At 55.9% G+C, this 12439-nt stretch overlaps 3 protein-coding genes across 3 annotated transcripts in view; 1 reads left to right on the top strand and 2 right to left on the bottom strand.

Moving 5' to 3' along the window:
• Positions 1 to 7859, bottom strand: CSUI_004317 (nima-related protein kinase nima1; the record flags this gene model as incomplete). The annotated part of the gene is made up of 5 exons (XM_068064510.1): positions 6582 to 7859; positions 6013 to 6145; positions 5342 to 5651; positions 4707 to 5061; positions 1 to 4052 (listed from the first exon to the last, which is right to left on the bottom strand). Coding segments are annotated over exons 1-5 (5080 nt in total), but the record flags the coding sequence as incomplete, so codon positions are not given.
• A 1368-nt stretch (positions 7860 to 9227) lies between these two features.
• On the top strand, positions 9228 to 11243 carry CSUI_004316 (uncharacterized protein). The gene has a single exon (XM_068064509.1). The coding sequence runs from the start codon at positions 10236 to 10238 to the stop codon at positions 10644 to 10646; it is 411 nt and encodes a 136-aa protein (XP_067923518.1). The 5' UTR covers positions 9228 to 10235; the 3' UTR covers positions 10647 to 11243.
• Positions 11244 to 11739: 496 nt separating this feature from the next.
• CSUI_004315 (replication termination factor 2) overlaps positions 11740 to 12439 on the bottom strand; it is a 2432-nt gene continuing 1732 nt past the window's right edge. Inside the window, exons 3-4 of the mRNA XM_068064508.1 lie at positions 12374 to 12439; positions 11740 to 12234 (exon numbers count right to left, since the gene is read on the bottom strand). The exon at positions 12374 to 12439 is cut by the window's right edge and continues 121 nt beyond it. Coding sequence (XP_067923517.1) covers positions 12194 to 12234; positions 12374 to 12439 — 107 coding nt within the window. The 3' untranslated portion in view covers positions 11740 to 12193. The remainder of the gene's footprint in view (positions 12235 to 12373) is intronic.

Here is a 12439-nt window from a genome sequence, read left to right as displayed (position 1 = left end):
AATCGTAATCCGCAGATCTCGCTGGATTGTCCAGAGGGCTAAGCGAGAACGAAGACACCGCACCGGCTTCTTCCGCCGAGGACCGCCCCGCGGTGCAGCTCTTCTGGGCCTTCTCTTCTCCTGGCAGCGAGGGAGATGAGAATTCCGTGGGTAAGTGCGAGAAGGAGCTCTTGCGTGGGTTCAGCGGTCCGTAGTTGCGAGGCAGCTTATCCACCTCACCCCTGGAAAACGGTGCCGTCTCTGTCGGTGCCGCCCACCCATTCCCCACTCTGGACGGTTTCCCTACAGTTGAAGTAGTAGGGGCACTGATCCTCCGCGTGACTTTAGGCTGCTGGTCCATAGAAAGAAAACCTCCAGAAGTCAGCGGTTGTACTGAGAGCCTGCTAACAGTGGGCCCGCGCGCACTATGTTCCGGAATGAATTCCTGGGAACACGGTACAAACTCCCGAGGTGGGAAACCCTGCCTCCCGGAAAGTCGATTTTGACGGGAATCAGACGATGAGCTCACAGCTGGCGACTGAGCGCTGTGCTCCGGCCGCGGCCGAGCTGGGTTAGACGGACACACAACAGAGGGGACGCGGCCTGCCGCGTCAGCAGTATACAAAACAGGCGACGCGTGACGCAGGCGAGCACTGTTGTCAAAATTGAGTTCAGCGAGCTTTCCTTCGGGAGACGGTCGCGCCGAAAAAGTGTCTCGTGGCGTAGGAGGGGAGGACAGGTGAGAGGAACACCCCTCCAACAGGCGGGGTGAAATCGAACTCCTATGTGCTGAATCCGCACCGGCAGGTGTCATGTAACGTGGGCCTCGCTTATTCGAGTTCCGTGACCTAAAGATATCGCTTTCCCGGGTAATCTTTTCTTCAGAAGCTGGAGTGTCTCGAGGCTCCAAGCCTCCTACTCTGAAAAAGCGAGCAGAAGAGCACGAAGACCTTCCTACAGAGGACGCATGCTGATTTTGGTCGCTGCCTTCCTCTCCCGTCTCAGCCTCCCAATCTCCATTCTGAGTCTCACAGTACGAAGACGCGGTAGTTGGTCGTGTGAGGTCGTGGGAACCAACAGGTGAGAAAAAAGAAGACTCCGCTTGCACTTGTTGAGTCCCCAAGCCTGGCTCCGGAAGCGCTTGCCTGAAAGTCTCACTGGGGGACATGGTGGACGGGTTAAGGTCACCGACGCTGCCCTTCGGCCGACCGCGAGCCGTGCAGGCGTAGTCACCTGTGAGGCCTGAAGGGGCAAACCTTTCATGGTTCTCGCGGGTCATGCGGTGGACGCTGCGTTCTATTTGCCTCGGGGAAGTTCGGGTGTTTGCATCTCCATCTTCCCTCCTTGTGCTCCAGCCTTGTACACTAGCGCCACTTAGTGCTGACCTGCCCTGACCCCCTGTAGTTTGGCCGGATTGCGTTACCGTTCGGGGATGCGCCGCCCCGACAGTACTGCCGTCTTCTGCAAACCTTCCGGGTAGACTCTGTCTGGGCGCTGCAGAAAAAGGAAACGCTACCCTGTCCGGTCGTGACAACTTGTCAGGAGGCGGGAAGCGAGGCGAAAGAAGGGTGGGCAAACCCACACTGGAGGTCGGTTCTTCCTCAAAGTTGACTCCTCCTACAGCGGGGGACGCTGACCGGCGTCGTGGCTGACTAAACAGGTCACCAGAAGACGATGGAGGCGTTGAAGCTACGCCGGACAACAGGGGCGGTCCTGCGGAAGAGCCGTTCTCCAGGATCTTCCGGGCGGCGAGGACGGGATGGTCTGTTTGCAAAGAACCGCTTCTGACGGAAGAAATGGCTGCAGAACCTGGGACCCCGCCACCAGCACTGCTCAGAAAAGAAGAGCTCGGGAACTCAGAAGAAGGATAAAAAGAAGCAAGAGAGGCGGAAGAGGACCGCCTTGTTATAGAAGACGAACGGCACTTATTCGAGGGACTGTTCTGTCTATGTAGTTCGCTCGCCCTTCCAAAACCTCCATCTCCGGGACGCTCCCCTACGGACCTCTGATGGCCGAAGACGCCGGCCCCTGTTTGCTTCGGGTCTCCTGGTCCCAAGCGAAATGCTGTATGTCGCCCATCGACAGCAAATTCGTAGGGAGAGGCAGGCGCACCCGGCGACTGTCCACTTGTTTGAGATGGAGAGTGTTGTCGGAGTTGAGATTTATATTGTACGTCTCTCTGCGACCTCCAGGTTCGTTCTGATGACGGAAACGGTGCGTCCGGGGTGTAGGCGGAGATCCCGTTTGGGGAAGGCGTGTGCGACGTCGCCGAGCTCCCCCTCCGTCCAAAAATTCGCTCGTTCGCCGCTTCACCAGGACCATAGTCATGCTGACGTTGATCGGGCAGAGGACTGTAGAACTGTAGCTGCTTCTCTTGTGTGAGGTATTCGCTTGAAGCTCTTCCAGGTGTCATTGAACGTGCCGACGCTGTACCCGTGACTCCTCTTGTTTCCCGGGGTACCCCAGAGACGCCAGATTTCCCCACTCTGGTGGGTTCGAAGCTTGTCTTGGAGGCAGAAGAGAGCGAAGGAGATGCACTCCGCTCGAAGGACCCTGATATTTCCTGACTTTTATCCTCTGGAACCGCCCCACGCGCGAAAGAAAACAGCTCCGCATTTCTTCCTGCCTGCCAGGCAGTAGGTCTCTCCTCTGGCGACAGCAGGTTTGACGGGACGGGTTCGCTTCTACGGCGGCACAGACCGCCTTCCACCACCGACGAGCAAGCAGCAGGGCTCACCGGGGCAAAAGCTCCATGACGAGAAGCAGAAGCCTGGTAAGCGCTGCGGGGATTCGTCACTGCCCGGTGTCCCAGTTCCCCTTCCCTGTTCCGTCCCTGCGCGCCCGACGTCTCTTGACCACGAAAGGGCAATTCAAGAACGTGTACGCTTCGCGTAGCTGCTCCGTCATCAGCATCCACCTTGTTTGCGGTACAGACTCCAGCAGGGGAGCAGACAGAATATGTCCCTGTAGGGGTACTTGTCCTAGCGCTGGGGGAATGAGGACCGGGGTTTCTACTCATCATGCTTCCTCCGTGCTCAGCGAGCATAGCTCCACTTCTTGTATGTTCCTGTGTCTCGTTGCGCGCCGTGCTGCCCTTAGTCATCCCATTCCCTGACCGGTCTTCCGCCGCCCATGTGGCTGAGGAATAGCCGTATTTTTCCCTCGCCTCGTCTGGCTGAGACCCGGAGGAGTAGGTATCCGCCGTCGCCGCACAGACTTGAGAGTCTCGAGAGGGACTCAAGGTTCCTTCTTCTTCCTCCTCTTGTATGGCTGTTAACGGCGCTGAGGGGTCTGGGTGAGTATCCGCCTGGTGCTGCTCGAACGCACAAACAGCCGCTGCGGCTGCCGCGGCGATTGCGCTCGAAGTCCTCGGCCCCACAATTCCTCCCACCACACTATTTTCTTCGGCTCCTGCATCACTCTGAGAGCCTGTTTGACTCTCCACTCGAGACATATTGCCCCGAGTTAGACTAGCCTCCCTCTCTGATGGCAATCGAAAACCAAAGCTGTTCTGAGAGGCTCTTCGAAACTGACTAGTCAGTTCTTCTCGCGAGGCCGCTCCATGGTGTTTCGCTTGGGAGTGTACGTTGACAGGTGACGACGAAGGCGAGGGAAAGGCGTGATGAAACTGAGGATGCGCACTAGTCGCCGGATCCTGTACAGCCGTATCTGGAGCTTCAGACGCTGACACGCGCCTCATCGTGGAAGTTGAGGTATGCTGCATGCGATACTTGGAACTGTCAGCCGCCCCCGACAAGAGGCGCGGGACCGGAGAGGGGAAGGAGGCGTACCGAGCTGAAGTGTCGTTTGCAGATGAAGAGTGCGGAGAGTGACGTGTCGACGCGACAGCGGAGGAGCTCGAATACGACCCGGCGTCACCAGGGCCGAAAGCTCTAGAACCGGGAGAAACGGTTCTCGTACGTGTTGAAGAAGCGGATGCAGAGTAGAGAGGAGGGGGGGTGTATGGACAGCCCCGGAAAATTGTATATCCTAGACACTGGAGCGCCGACGGCCGGCTGTTTGGATTGGGCTGAAGAAGCGACGCCATCAGTGCGTTCAGCGAGTCGGAGAACCTAGTTAACATTTTCAAACAAACACAGAGAGAAACAAGCACGAGTGGACGTGGAGTTACTCGTGCAGCCACAGAACAAGCGTTACGGTGGTCTTCAACCATGAAGCGACGCAGTTGCATTTACATACGGTAGCGCTCATTGAGTTTCTCGAGGTGTACGGATACGAGCCCTCAGACCAGTGCTATGCAAGAACGTCCTAGACAGTGACCCTCTTGGGGGCGGACGCATTTGTAATTTCAGCTTTGAGAAGTTACACCGGGGTTAGGCCAGAGTGCCCCGTGAGAGTAGGGCGAAAGAACGAGCACAGTTTGGCTATTGAATCTCGAGCCCGCTTGAACGTACGCCTTGCCCTGGAGTCTAGCAAAGGCACCCCCTACACCTACTAGAATTAACTGGCACGCATGCATCCGAAAATGTATCTCGCCCTCGAGTGCACAGAAGTAGGTCAGCTAAAGTAGAGTGGGGTCATCGGGTTCTCGGACTGACTGCGTACGGAGAGCACGGGCCCACGACAGAGAGGTCTGCTTCCCGATATTTGCCCAAGGGGGCACGTCGCGAGTCTTGTCACTATACCGTCAGTGCACGTAACACGCTGCATGCGCGGCCTCAAGGTGTACTGCGTGCGCAAAAGTGGAGAGCTTTTTCGACACGCACCCACGAATCGGGAGAACGGGTCCTTTTCGGACCCGCTCCTTCAGCTGTGGTATCGTCTGCGCCTGTGCAAAGGGTGTCTTTCCCGTGCACATTTCGTAGATGACGCAGCCTAGCGCCCACAAGTCGCTCTTCACGTTGTACGTCTTTTGCCCGTCCTCAAGGAGTTCGGGTGACCAATAATAGGGGGTCCCAACACACGAGTGAGCCATGGAATGCATGTTCAGGTGTCTGGACAGCCCGAAGTCGCCGAGTTTCGCAATACACCGTGACGCGTCATCGGGGTACTGAGGATGGGATGTCAGAAATATATTGCACGGCTTCAGATCGCGGTGTAGCACTCGTCGTTTTTCTTGGCCTAAACGAGACGCAGAGGCACCAGAGTGAGCAGCGCTAGATAAAAACACGCGGACAGGGAGACCCAGCTGTTCATCGGAGGAAAAAGCCATCTAAAAACGCAGCAGTCGCTCGTGCACACGGCCCAGACGAAGTCCAGGACTCGAGCCTAAAACAGTCAAAGCCGTCACGCGCACAAGATGGCTAGCCAACCGTGCTGCGTGCACGGAAATTTTGTGTGGTCTGTGGAACGAATCTACGGACGACGTCTGTGGAAGAGCTGTGCAGCAGAAACTGCTTACCGACACCTTCATGACAATATGCCAGGGCGTGTATGAGCTGCACAACCACGAGGACGATGCGATCTTGATCAATTCCTCCGTGGTGTTTGTGCGCTGCCTCGATCTGCTTGGCAAGGTCTCCGGCATCGCAGTACTCCATAACGATGTACAGACACTGCTTCGACCGGCAAACGATTCGGTCATGATACCGCACGATGTTGGGGTGCCGAAGTTCACGCATCACGTTTACCTCCGACACAAGCTGCTTCTTTTCCTTTTCCCGCAGTCCTTTGTAAAACACCAGTTTCCAGCACAGGACAGCGTTCGTCGCCTAGTTGGAACCACACAAAAAGCATGGATAGATACGAAGTCCAAAACGGAGCACGGTTACCCACGAAAGACTCAGCTCGGTACATCCCCAGAGTGATCTTCCGGAGGACGAAGTGCAGCTCCACCGTTGGTACGGACGTAACTCGATAGAAGCATTCCACGGACCCCTTTTTGTATCGGCTACTGCGTACCTTGCGTCGGGCCCCGCGAATGTCCAGACGGCGACGCTCGCCCGTCCTGAAGTGGCAAGACCTTGTGCTACGAGAACCAGCATGCAATCGAGTGCATCAGATCCCGATCCGGCTCCTACCACCGGCAGCAGCGCAGACGACGGAGACTGGCCCCGAAATGCCGTTGCTCACCTTATGACGAATAATGAAAACCTCTCCGAAGCGGCCTGCGCCGACAGGACGAATCACCTCGTACTGCGCCAATCGAGCTTCCTCATCCAAGGGCACGGGCGCCGCAGTCGGTGAGGGTCTGGATGCCGATGTCCTGGGAATAGTGGGAAATACCGCATGACAAGTACTCCCAACTGACCGGGACACCGGCCCGTTGGGGGCGTGGATTTCTTTTCCAAAGTAAGTCAGCACAAGGCAAGTACAATATTGAATCTTACTTCCACTTCTAGCGGCTCGGGACCTAACGAAGCAGCGTACTGTACCACTGGGAGAGACTGACGAAGGGAGACGATCTTAGTTCAACTGGCTGCTACGAAAATGATAACTGGGACCAGACTATGCCGTCCGGGGCACAAAGTTGATCGGCATTCACATCCTACAAGCATTCGTCTCCCCGGGTGCAGTCCTCGTCTGTCTACTCCATACCAAGTGGCCAGTTGTGCGCTAACATCCACCACAAGCTGTAGCAGACGACAGTCCTGCGTAAGCAGCCCACGGGTGTCGCGGACCGCAGTGTCTGATGACCTCACCAGCCGCCCTGTTGGAGAGTCAGCGCCGGCCTGGCATCCGGGATCGGTTCACACGGGGAAGACGGCATTTTCCGGGGGGACGCTGACGGCCGCGGATACTCGATGTCCCGCGCTTCTGCCGTGACGCGCCCCGGAGACGACTGTCTGTTCATTCTGGAAGGAGACGAGGCAGAGATACTACCAGAAGTGGAACCACCCTCTTCGGAAGGTGGCCCGTACCGCCGCTCCATTTTGAAGGCGAGAGGGTTCGGAAACTTGAAGGAGCAAACACCATATGAACTTGAAAAGCCAGCTCAGACGGGGGGATGCGGTCGGCAAGTGAAGAGGTGGGCACTAGAAAAAAGAAATGCTTGGTAGCCAAAGAGAAATAGAAAAGTCGTGTCCCCGGAAAAAAAGAAAAGAGCATCCGGGCGTCACACAACGTGCGAAGAAGGCGCACTAGCGGCTGTAATGTTGCGTCGTCCGAGGCCACGCGCGAGAATGAACTCTGATATGGTCTACACCTGCGACCAAACAGAAAGAGAGAAAACCGGCCCGAGACAGAAAAACGACGGACGAACAACAGGAGTGACGGTACTGGGGAGCAAGACATACCCACATCGGGACTGAGGACTTCCACGAACATAGGGACGCTACTATAGGAGATGCGCTCTGGCGAGGACACGCTGCTACAGAGGCCACTTCGGAAAATAGCTTTCGAAAAAATCCGTTGACAAAAGGAGCGGCATCCGACGCTCAAGAACGATCTTGGGACAAGCTGCCGAAGCACCGAGGGATGGGAGCGACGTCGAGTCACGCGAACCCTGCCGTTCCTCCGGGGGGATTTTTAGCTACCACGACGGCAAGCGTTTGCCTGCAGTTCTTGCAGCAGGCATCGAAGCACAAGATAGAAAGTGGAAACTGCTGTGCTTCGAAGTGAGTTTCATGTCTCCAAGAGACCCGGTGGACGACAGCTATTGAAGACAGGGAACGTTAATTCCTGAGGAAGGAGAAGGGAACACACGCGTGCTACATCATGGAAAAGGGGACTTTACCTAGAGCCCAGTGCAACAGCAGGACAGTTTCGCCAGTAGGGTAAGGTACGGGGACTGCTGAAAGTTCCCGCGAGACACCGAGGTTGACAATCCGAAGGAGAGAGGGGGGTGCGGTGGTGTTGCGTTAGTTCAGCCGCTCAAGCTATGCAACCAAGGCAAGCAGGTCACAACGAACCCACAAAGAAGGCAAGGATACAGCCTGCAAAAATGCTTAGCGTAACGTGAGCCTCCTGCCGGTACCGTTATAGTTAGCCTAGCTGGCACGGCGGGTCTGTTTTCTACGTCCGGCCTCCTCTCCCCCCCGGACAGACGTTGAGAAGGTGGATGGAGGGCGGTTACTCCCATTGATGCCGTAGCAGAAGTGCATGCCCTGGCGCACACGCTGCTTCTTACTCATTCTTTTGCCGGGTCCCGGGATACGCCTTCGGCCTCTAATGCATGTCCCAAAATCAGGACGCCCGCTCGACAAGCAGAACGAGCGAGTACCTTCCTCGGCCCCCCCGCCTACTTGCTGCTCCGAGATGCTTTTCTTGTCTGTCGTGAAAAGGTTTTACGTAACATTTTTTCCAGAATACCCAGCTCTGGGATTTTTCACAGTTGGCGCCGCGTACTGCAGCCTTAGTTCTACCCGCGCACTGCACCTGCAGTCCCAGAACGAGCTTACGACACTGCTAGGCCGCTGCCAGAGTAAATAGCTAATGCCCTGGTGTGACATTCTCATCACTCTTTTGCACGAGCACCGGTCGTTCACGGCTACCCCTACCGGGGAAGATCCACGAGGTACGCTTTTAGCGTCGCCGAACTCCGTTGGCTGCTCCTCCCCAAGCGTGTGAGTGGCTCGCAGCCGGTCAGGCGCGCAGGCCTGCAGGGCAAGCCGCGGGTGGAGCAATAGGCGTCTTAGCGACCTCACGCGCAACTCTCAGCCTGACGAGTGCCCTGCGTGTTTGAGCGAGCGTGAGCTTTCAAAAAGCAAGATAGCTCTAGACTCTTCCTTGTTTTGAAACCCGCGTGCTGTTGAACCAGCACTACAAAAGATAGGGGCCGCCGTGGTGTCCCCTCGAATCTATCAGTGTTCGGTTTCATCATACTAACCACTGCCTGGTGGGGCTGAGCGTGTCGGTCCAATGACCAACCGGACCTGCGCGGTTTTCGTGCAGCGTGCTTGACCAGCGGAATGCGAGCCCGAAGCACAACCGGCACCTGCCGCGCGCCCAGTGCCCGCGTACGCCGGCGCACAAATCTCACGTAGAGCCTTGGCCGATGCAGAGGTCCATTCGCCCGCGCGCCCCGCGGTGAACGGACCTCTTCAAGAAGTTCGAGCAAGAGCAGATCTTATCACCTCCCCGAGCGCTGTTATCTCTCTGGATGAGCGAGGGGAAGAAGCCTTGTATACAGGATGGCAAGGTAAATGTTTTCTCTTCTGGCACCCGGTTCCCGGCAGCAGCACAGCGTTGGTCACTACAGGTCTAGGTACGGAATGCCTCCAATGAAAACGAAGTCCGACTCGGCCCCCTCGGGAGCGTCCTGGTCCCAGCGGCAATATACCGGACATTCCGAGGAGCGACAGCGCTTGCCCGACTCTTCTGCTTACCGTCTGCTGTCCGTCAGTTTCTTTGCTCTGCAGCACCAGAAGCTTTCATGTCACCGGGCCCTCAGGCCACTCACGGCAGCTGCTACTGTACCTGTTCGGTTGCCTGCGTCTCACAAAAATGCGACTCGGCAAGATCATATTGCAGGTGTTCCGCTCACCGATAATGCACTGCCGACCGAGTGGTGCAGGAATGACGCTCCTCGGAGCTTCTTTCTAATCCCGCTGAGCAGGCGTAGGACCGTGAGACAGGCAAGACACCAGATATGGCAGGCAGTCTTACTCTAAGCGTTTTTCGGCGGCCAAAATCTTCTCTAGCAAGCCTCCAAGCTCCGGCACAACAGCGGTGTGCAACACGTGCAGAGTGGTCATCATCTGGCGGCACGGTGCTCCCGCGAAAAAATACGTTTCTGTTGCGGGAGTTCTTACTTCGGGCCACGGGGCAGGAAGTGAGTCAGCTGGTTTCGTGGCTGTATCGCGAGAAGCACTGGTTCCCACTCAGTAACAGTTCTGGTTTCACCGTACAAGGATTTGGTCGGCCTGTCCGCTGGAGAGCATTCTTTGTAGCTTCAATCGACTCGTCGATGTTGCCGATGACAGGAACCTGCAGCATGGCCGCTAGTGCTTGAACAGGCAGACAGGATATCTGACTCTTGCCTTCCGGGAGTTTTTGTTGTCCATGAAGGCCCGGAGCGCAGCCGCCCTCTCCCATGCTACACTGTCTCCCGTTGTATTCTGCTTCAGAGCTACTAGGAAATCAAATGCCTTCTGCAGCCTGTCCTCGACTTCCGCTCTTGCTCCCTGAAGTCCTGAGTGAACTCGCTCTATAAATCTCGGTTCCCTGACGCTGTGATTCTCGTGAAGATTATCAGCTTCGCGGACAATGTCATAGTGCGCATTGCTAGGGAGCAGTGACTCAACAGCCGGTCCCCCAGAAGCTGTACGTTCACATCACCAGGCAACAGCTGCTGCCGAGGAAATGGTCCTCCCACAAACCTCTGCTTTTTTCCAGGAGTCGGGGGCGCAAAGATAATGTCGCTTTCAATGCTTTTTCGGCCGCTTCCCGAAGCGCATCTGCGTAGGAGCCGAACGACTCAGCTCCCTTCATACGTGTCAGCACGTAAACGCTTGCGATGGCCTGGTGTTTCAGCTAGGATTCCCCTTTATGGAGTTACGTATGTCTGGGAACAAGGACCTGTTCAAGCTTTCTCCGGATTACAGAAAAGATACCCGCGAGGTCTGAAACGCAGTGTAAAGGAGTGCCATGGCGCATGCGGCGTGGGCATACCCGCTTGCAAGGTGGCGCCAAAGGGGGCTGACATAAGCGCCATCACGTGCTTCATGTGCGAAGAAACCCAAGAACTGCAGCGGAAACAGGCCCTGTCTGCACGGAGGGCGGTCAGTTTGCTTTCCCGACGAGCTTACATTAAGCTTGAAACATGAGCCAGCTGATCAATGGCGGGCGAACCTTCCTCTAGGAAGCGGCTCATCTGTGGGAGCTTGTTCTGCAGTTCCGTGATGTGGAACGCCACCTCTGCACTCGCCATAAATGTGCAGTTTGCGAACCGCTAAAACGCCAGAACTCACCAGAAAGCGGCTCGAAAAGAGGTGACTGAAGTAATGCCATGGCTGCTGGATCTAACGAGGCCGCCTCGCGATGTTTCGCTGCGCAGCACCCGCTGTTGAAGGCAGCGGCAATCAGAAGCAGTACTGGAAGTGGGACCCGCATCTTATAGATCGTACAATAGCAAAGCACGGCGAAGGTGGAGGTCGATTAGCGCGGCTTCCCGGTTCGATTCTTTAGAAACTGAGGTACACGAAGCCGCATGCTCCCTGACACCGACGTGGTGTATGTACGCCTTGCTGTTTCGTCGTTCAAGTGAGAACACTCTGTTTCAACTAGTCCCGTGATAACACTCCTTGGGGCGCCCATGATCGGGTTTGATCTGTCATCGTGTCTGGCTCGCCCGAGGCACTAACCCGCGACCACACACCACAGCAACCTGCTACCGCTGGCTAGCGGTGAACCGTGCCACCGTTCCGTTCCTTTGCTAAAGCAGGACCAACCATATTGCGGAAATCCACGTGGAAACTGGGTGTGATGTAAATGGGACATTCCAGAAGAAAAGACGCGAACTTCCAGCTGCATTTCAAATTTCAACTACTGGGCTGCTTCAATTGCGATATACAACCCGGAGATATATTGTCAGGGCGTCCACTAAAAGCTGTAACTAGCCACACGTGCAGTCGAACACTGAAGGTGCCAGCATCATCGTCTACTCACTCTACTGCCAGGAGTGTACGTAGAACGACATATGTCGCCGACACTAAAAGAACCGCATGTAGGCAAGCGTCCTGCAGAAGACATGAGCACCTCGAGAGTCGGAAAAACACTCTTGACAAGAAAATTACAAGACAAACATTGAAAGACCAGCGGTGTGTGAAGCCCCCCGCGCGTACCAACCGGCACTAAAGAATCCTCCAGAACGAGGAAAAGTCACTAGCCACACGGACTGACCGGCAACGGCCAAAGATTTTAGACGACTGCCGCTGAGGTGCCCCGTCCGATTGAACGCCCCGGAGGGGAAGATGTCTGGGGTAGCAGCGCGTCTACTGACGAGCTCCCATCGATCACCCAGTCTCTCGCTCTCTTTTTATTCTTCCTTTCACTTGCAACAGCTTGTCCACCTGCACTGAATGAATCGGCTCGTAGTTTCGTACTAGTAGCACACGGAGCTACAATGACAGGATGAATAGCAGTTTTAGGAGCACTGGGTGACTTCTTCGCGTGGTTCCCATCTAGGACTGTCGTACCATTGTCCGAGGCCGCTTTATGCTTCTTTGCCTTCTTCTGCGCGGCCCTCTCCTGCGCGATCTTCAGCACCTTTTCCTTCAATTTGTCCAACTCTTCTTCTGACGGCGACAAAGGAACCAAATCTTCTACGGCATCGTAGGGCTGGCCACAGTTCAGGCACACAGGTCGACTGCTGTCATCTGCTTGTGCCTCCTCTTTCTCCGCCAAGGATGAATCCTACGGAGAAACAGACACACACGAAAACAAGCTCTCTCTGAGAATGACTACTCTCACCCAGAGGTAAGAAGTGTTTAAGCATCCGAACGAAAGTGTACGACGCGTGCAGAAAGACGGCCTTGATGATTGGTAAGCTTACGCCGGTGGCGACAGAAGAGCCTTCTCGTGTGGACTTTCCGGGCACATTGCAAGCTGACGAGGCGCA

This window comes from Cystoisospora suis, assembly GCF_002600585.1.
Source record: "Cystoisospora suis strain Wien I chromosome Unknown contig_1997, whole genome shotgun sequence".
Lineage (NCBI taxonomy): Eukaryota > Apicomplexa > Conoidasida > Eucoccidiorida > Sarcocystidae > Cystoisospora > Cystoisospora suis.
Note: the sequence above shows the minus strand (reverse complement) of the source record. Positions and strands in the feature narration are given on the sequence as shown.

Bases quoted from the DNA above. Each gene is read 5' to 3' on its own strand.
- CSUI_004316 (XM_068064509.1), top strand. From the start codon at position 10,236: ATGTCGCTTTCAATGCTTTTTCGGCCGCTTCCCGAAGCGCATCTGCGT.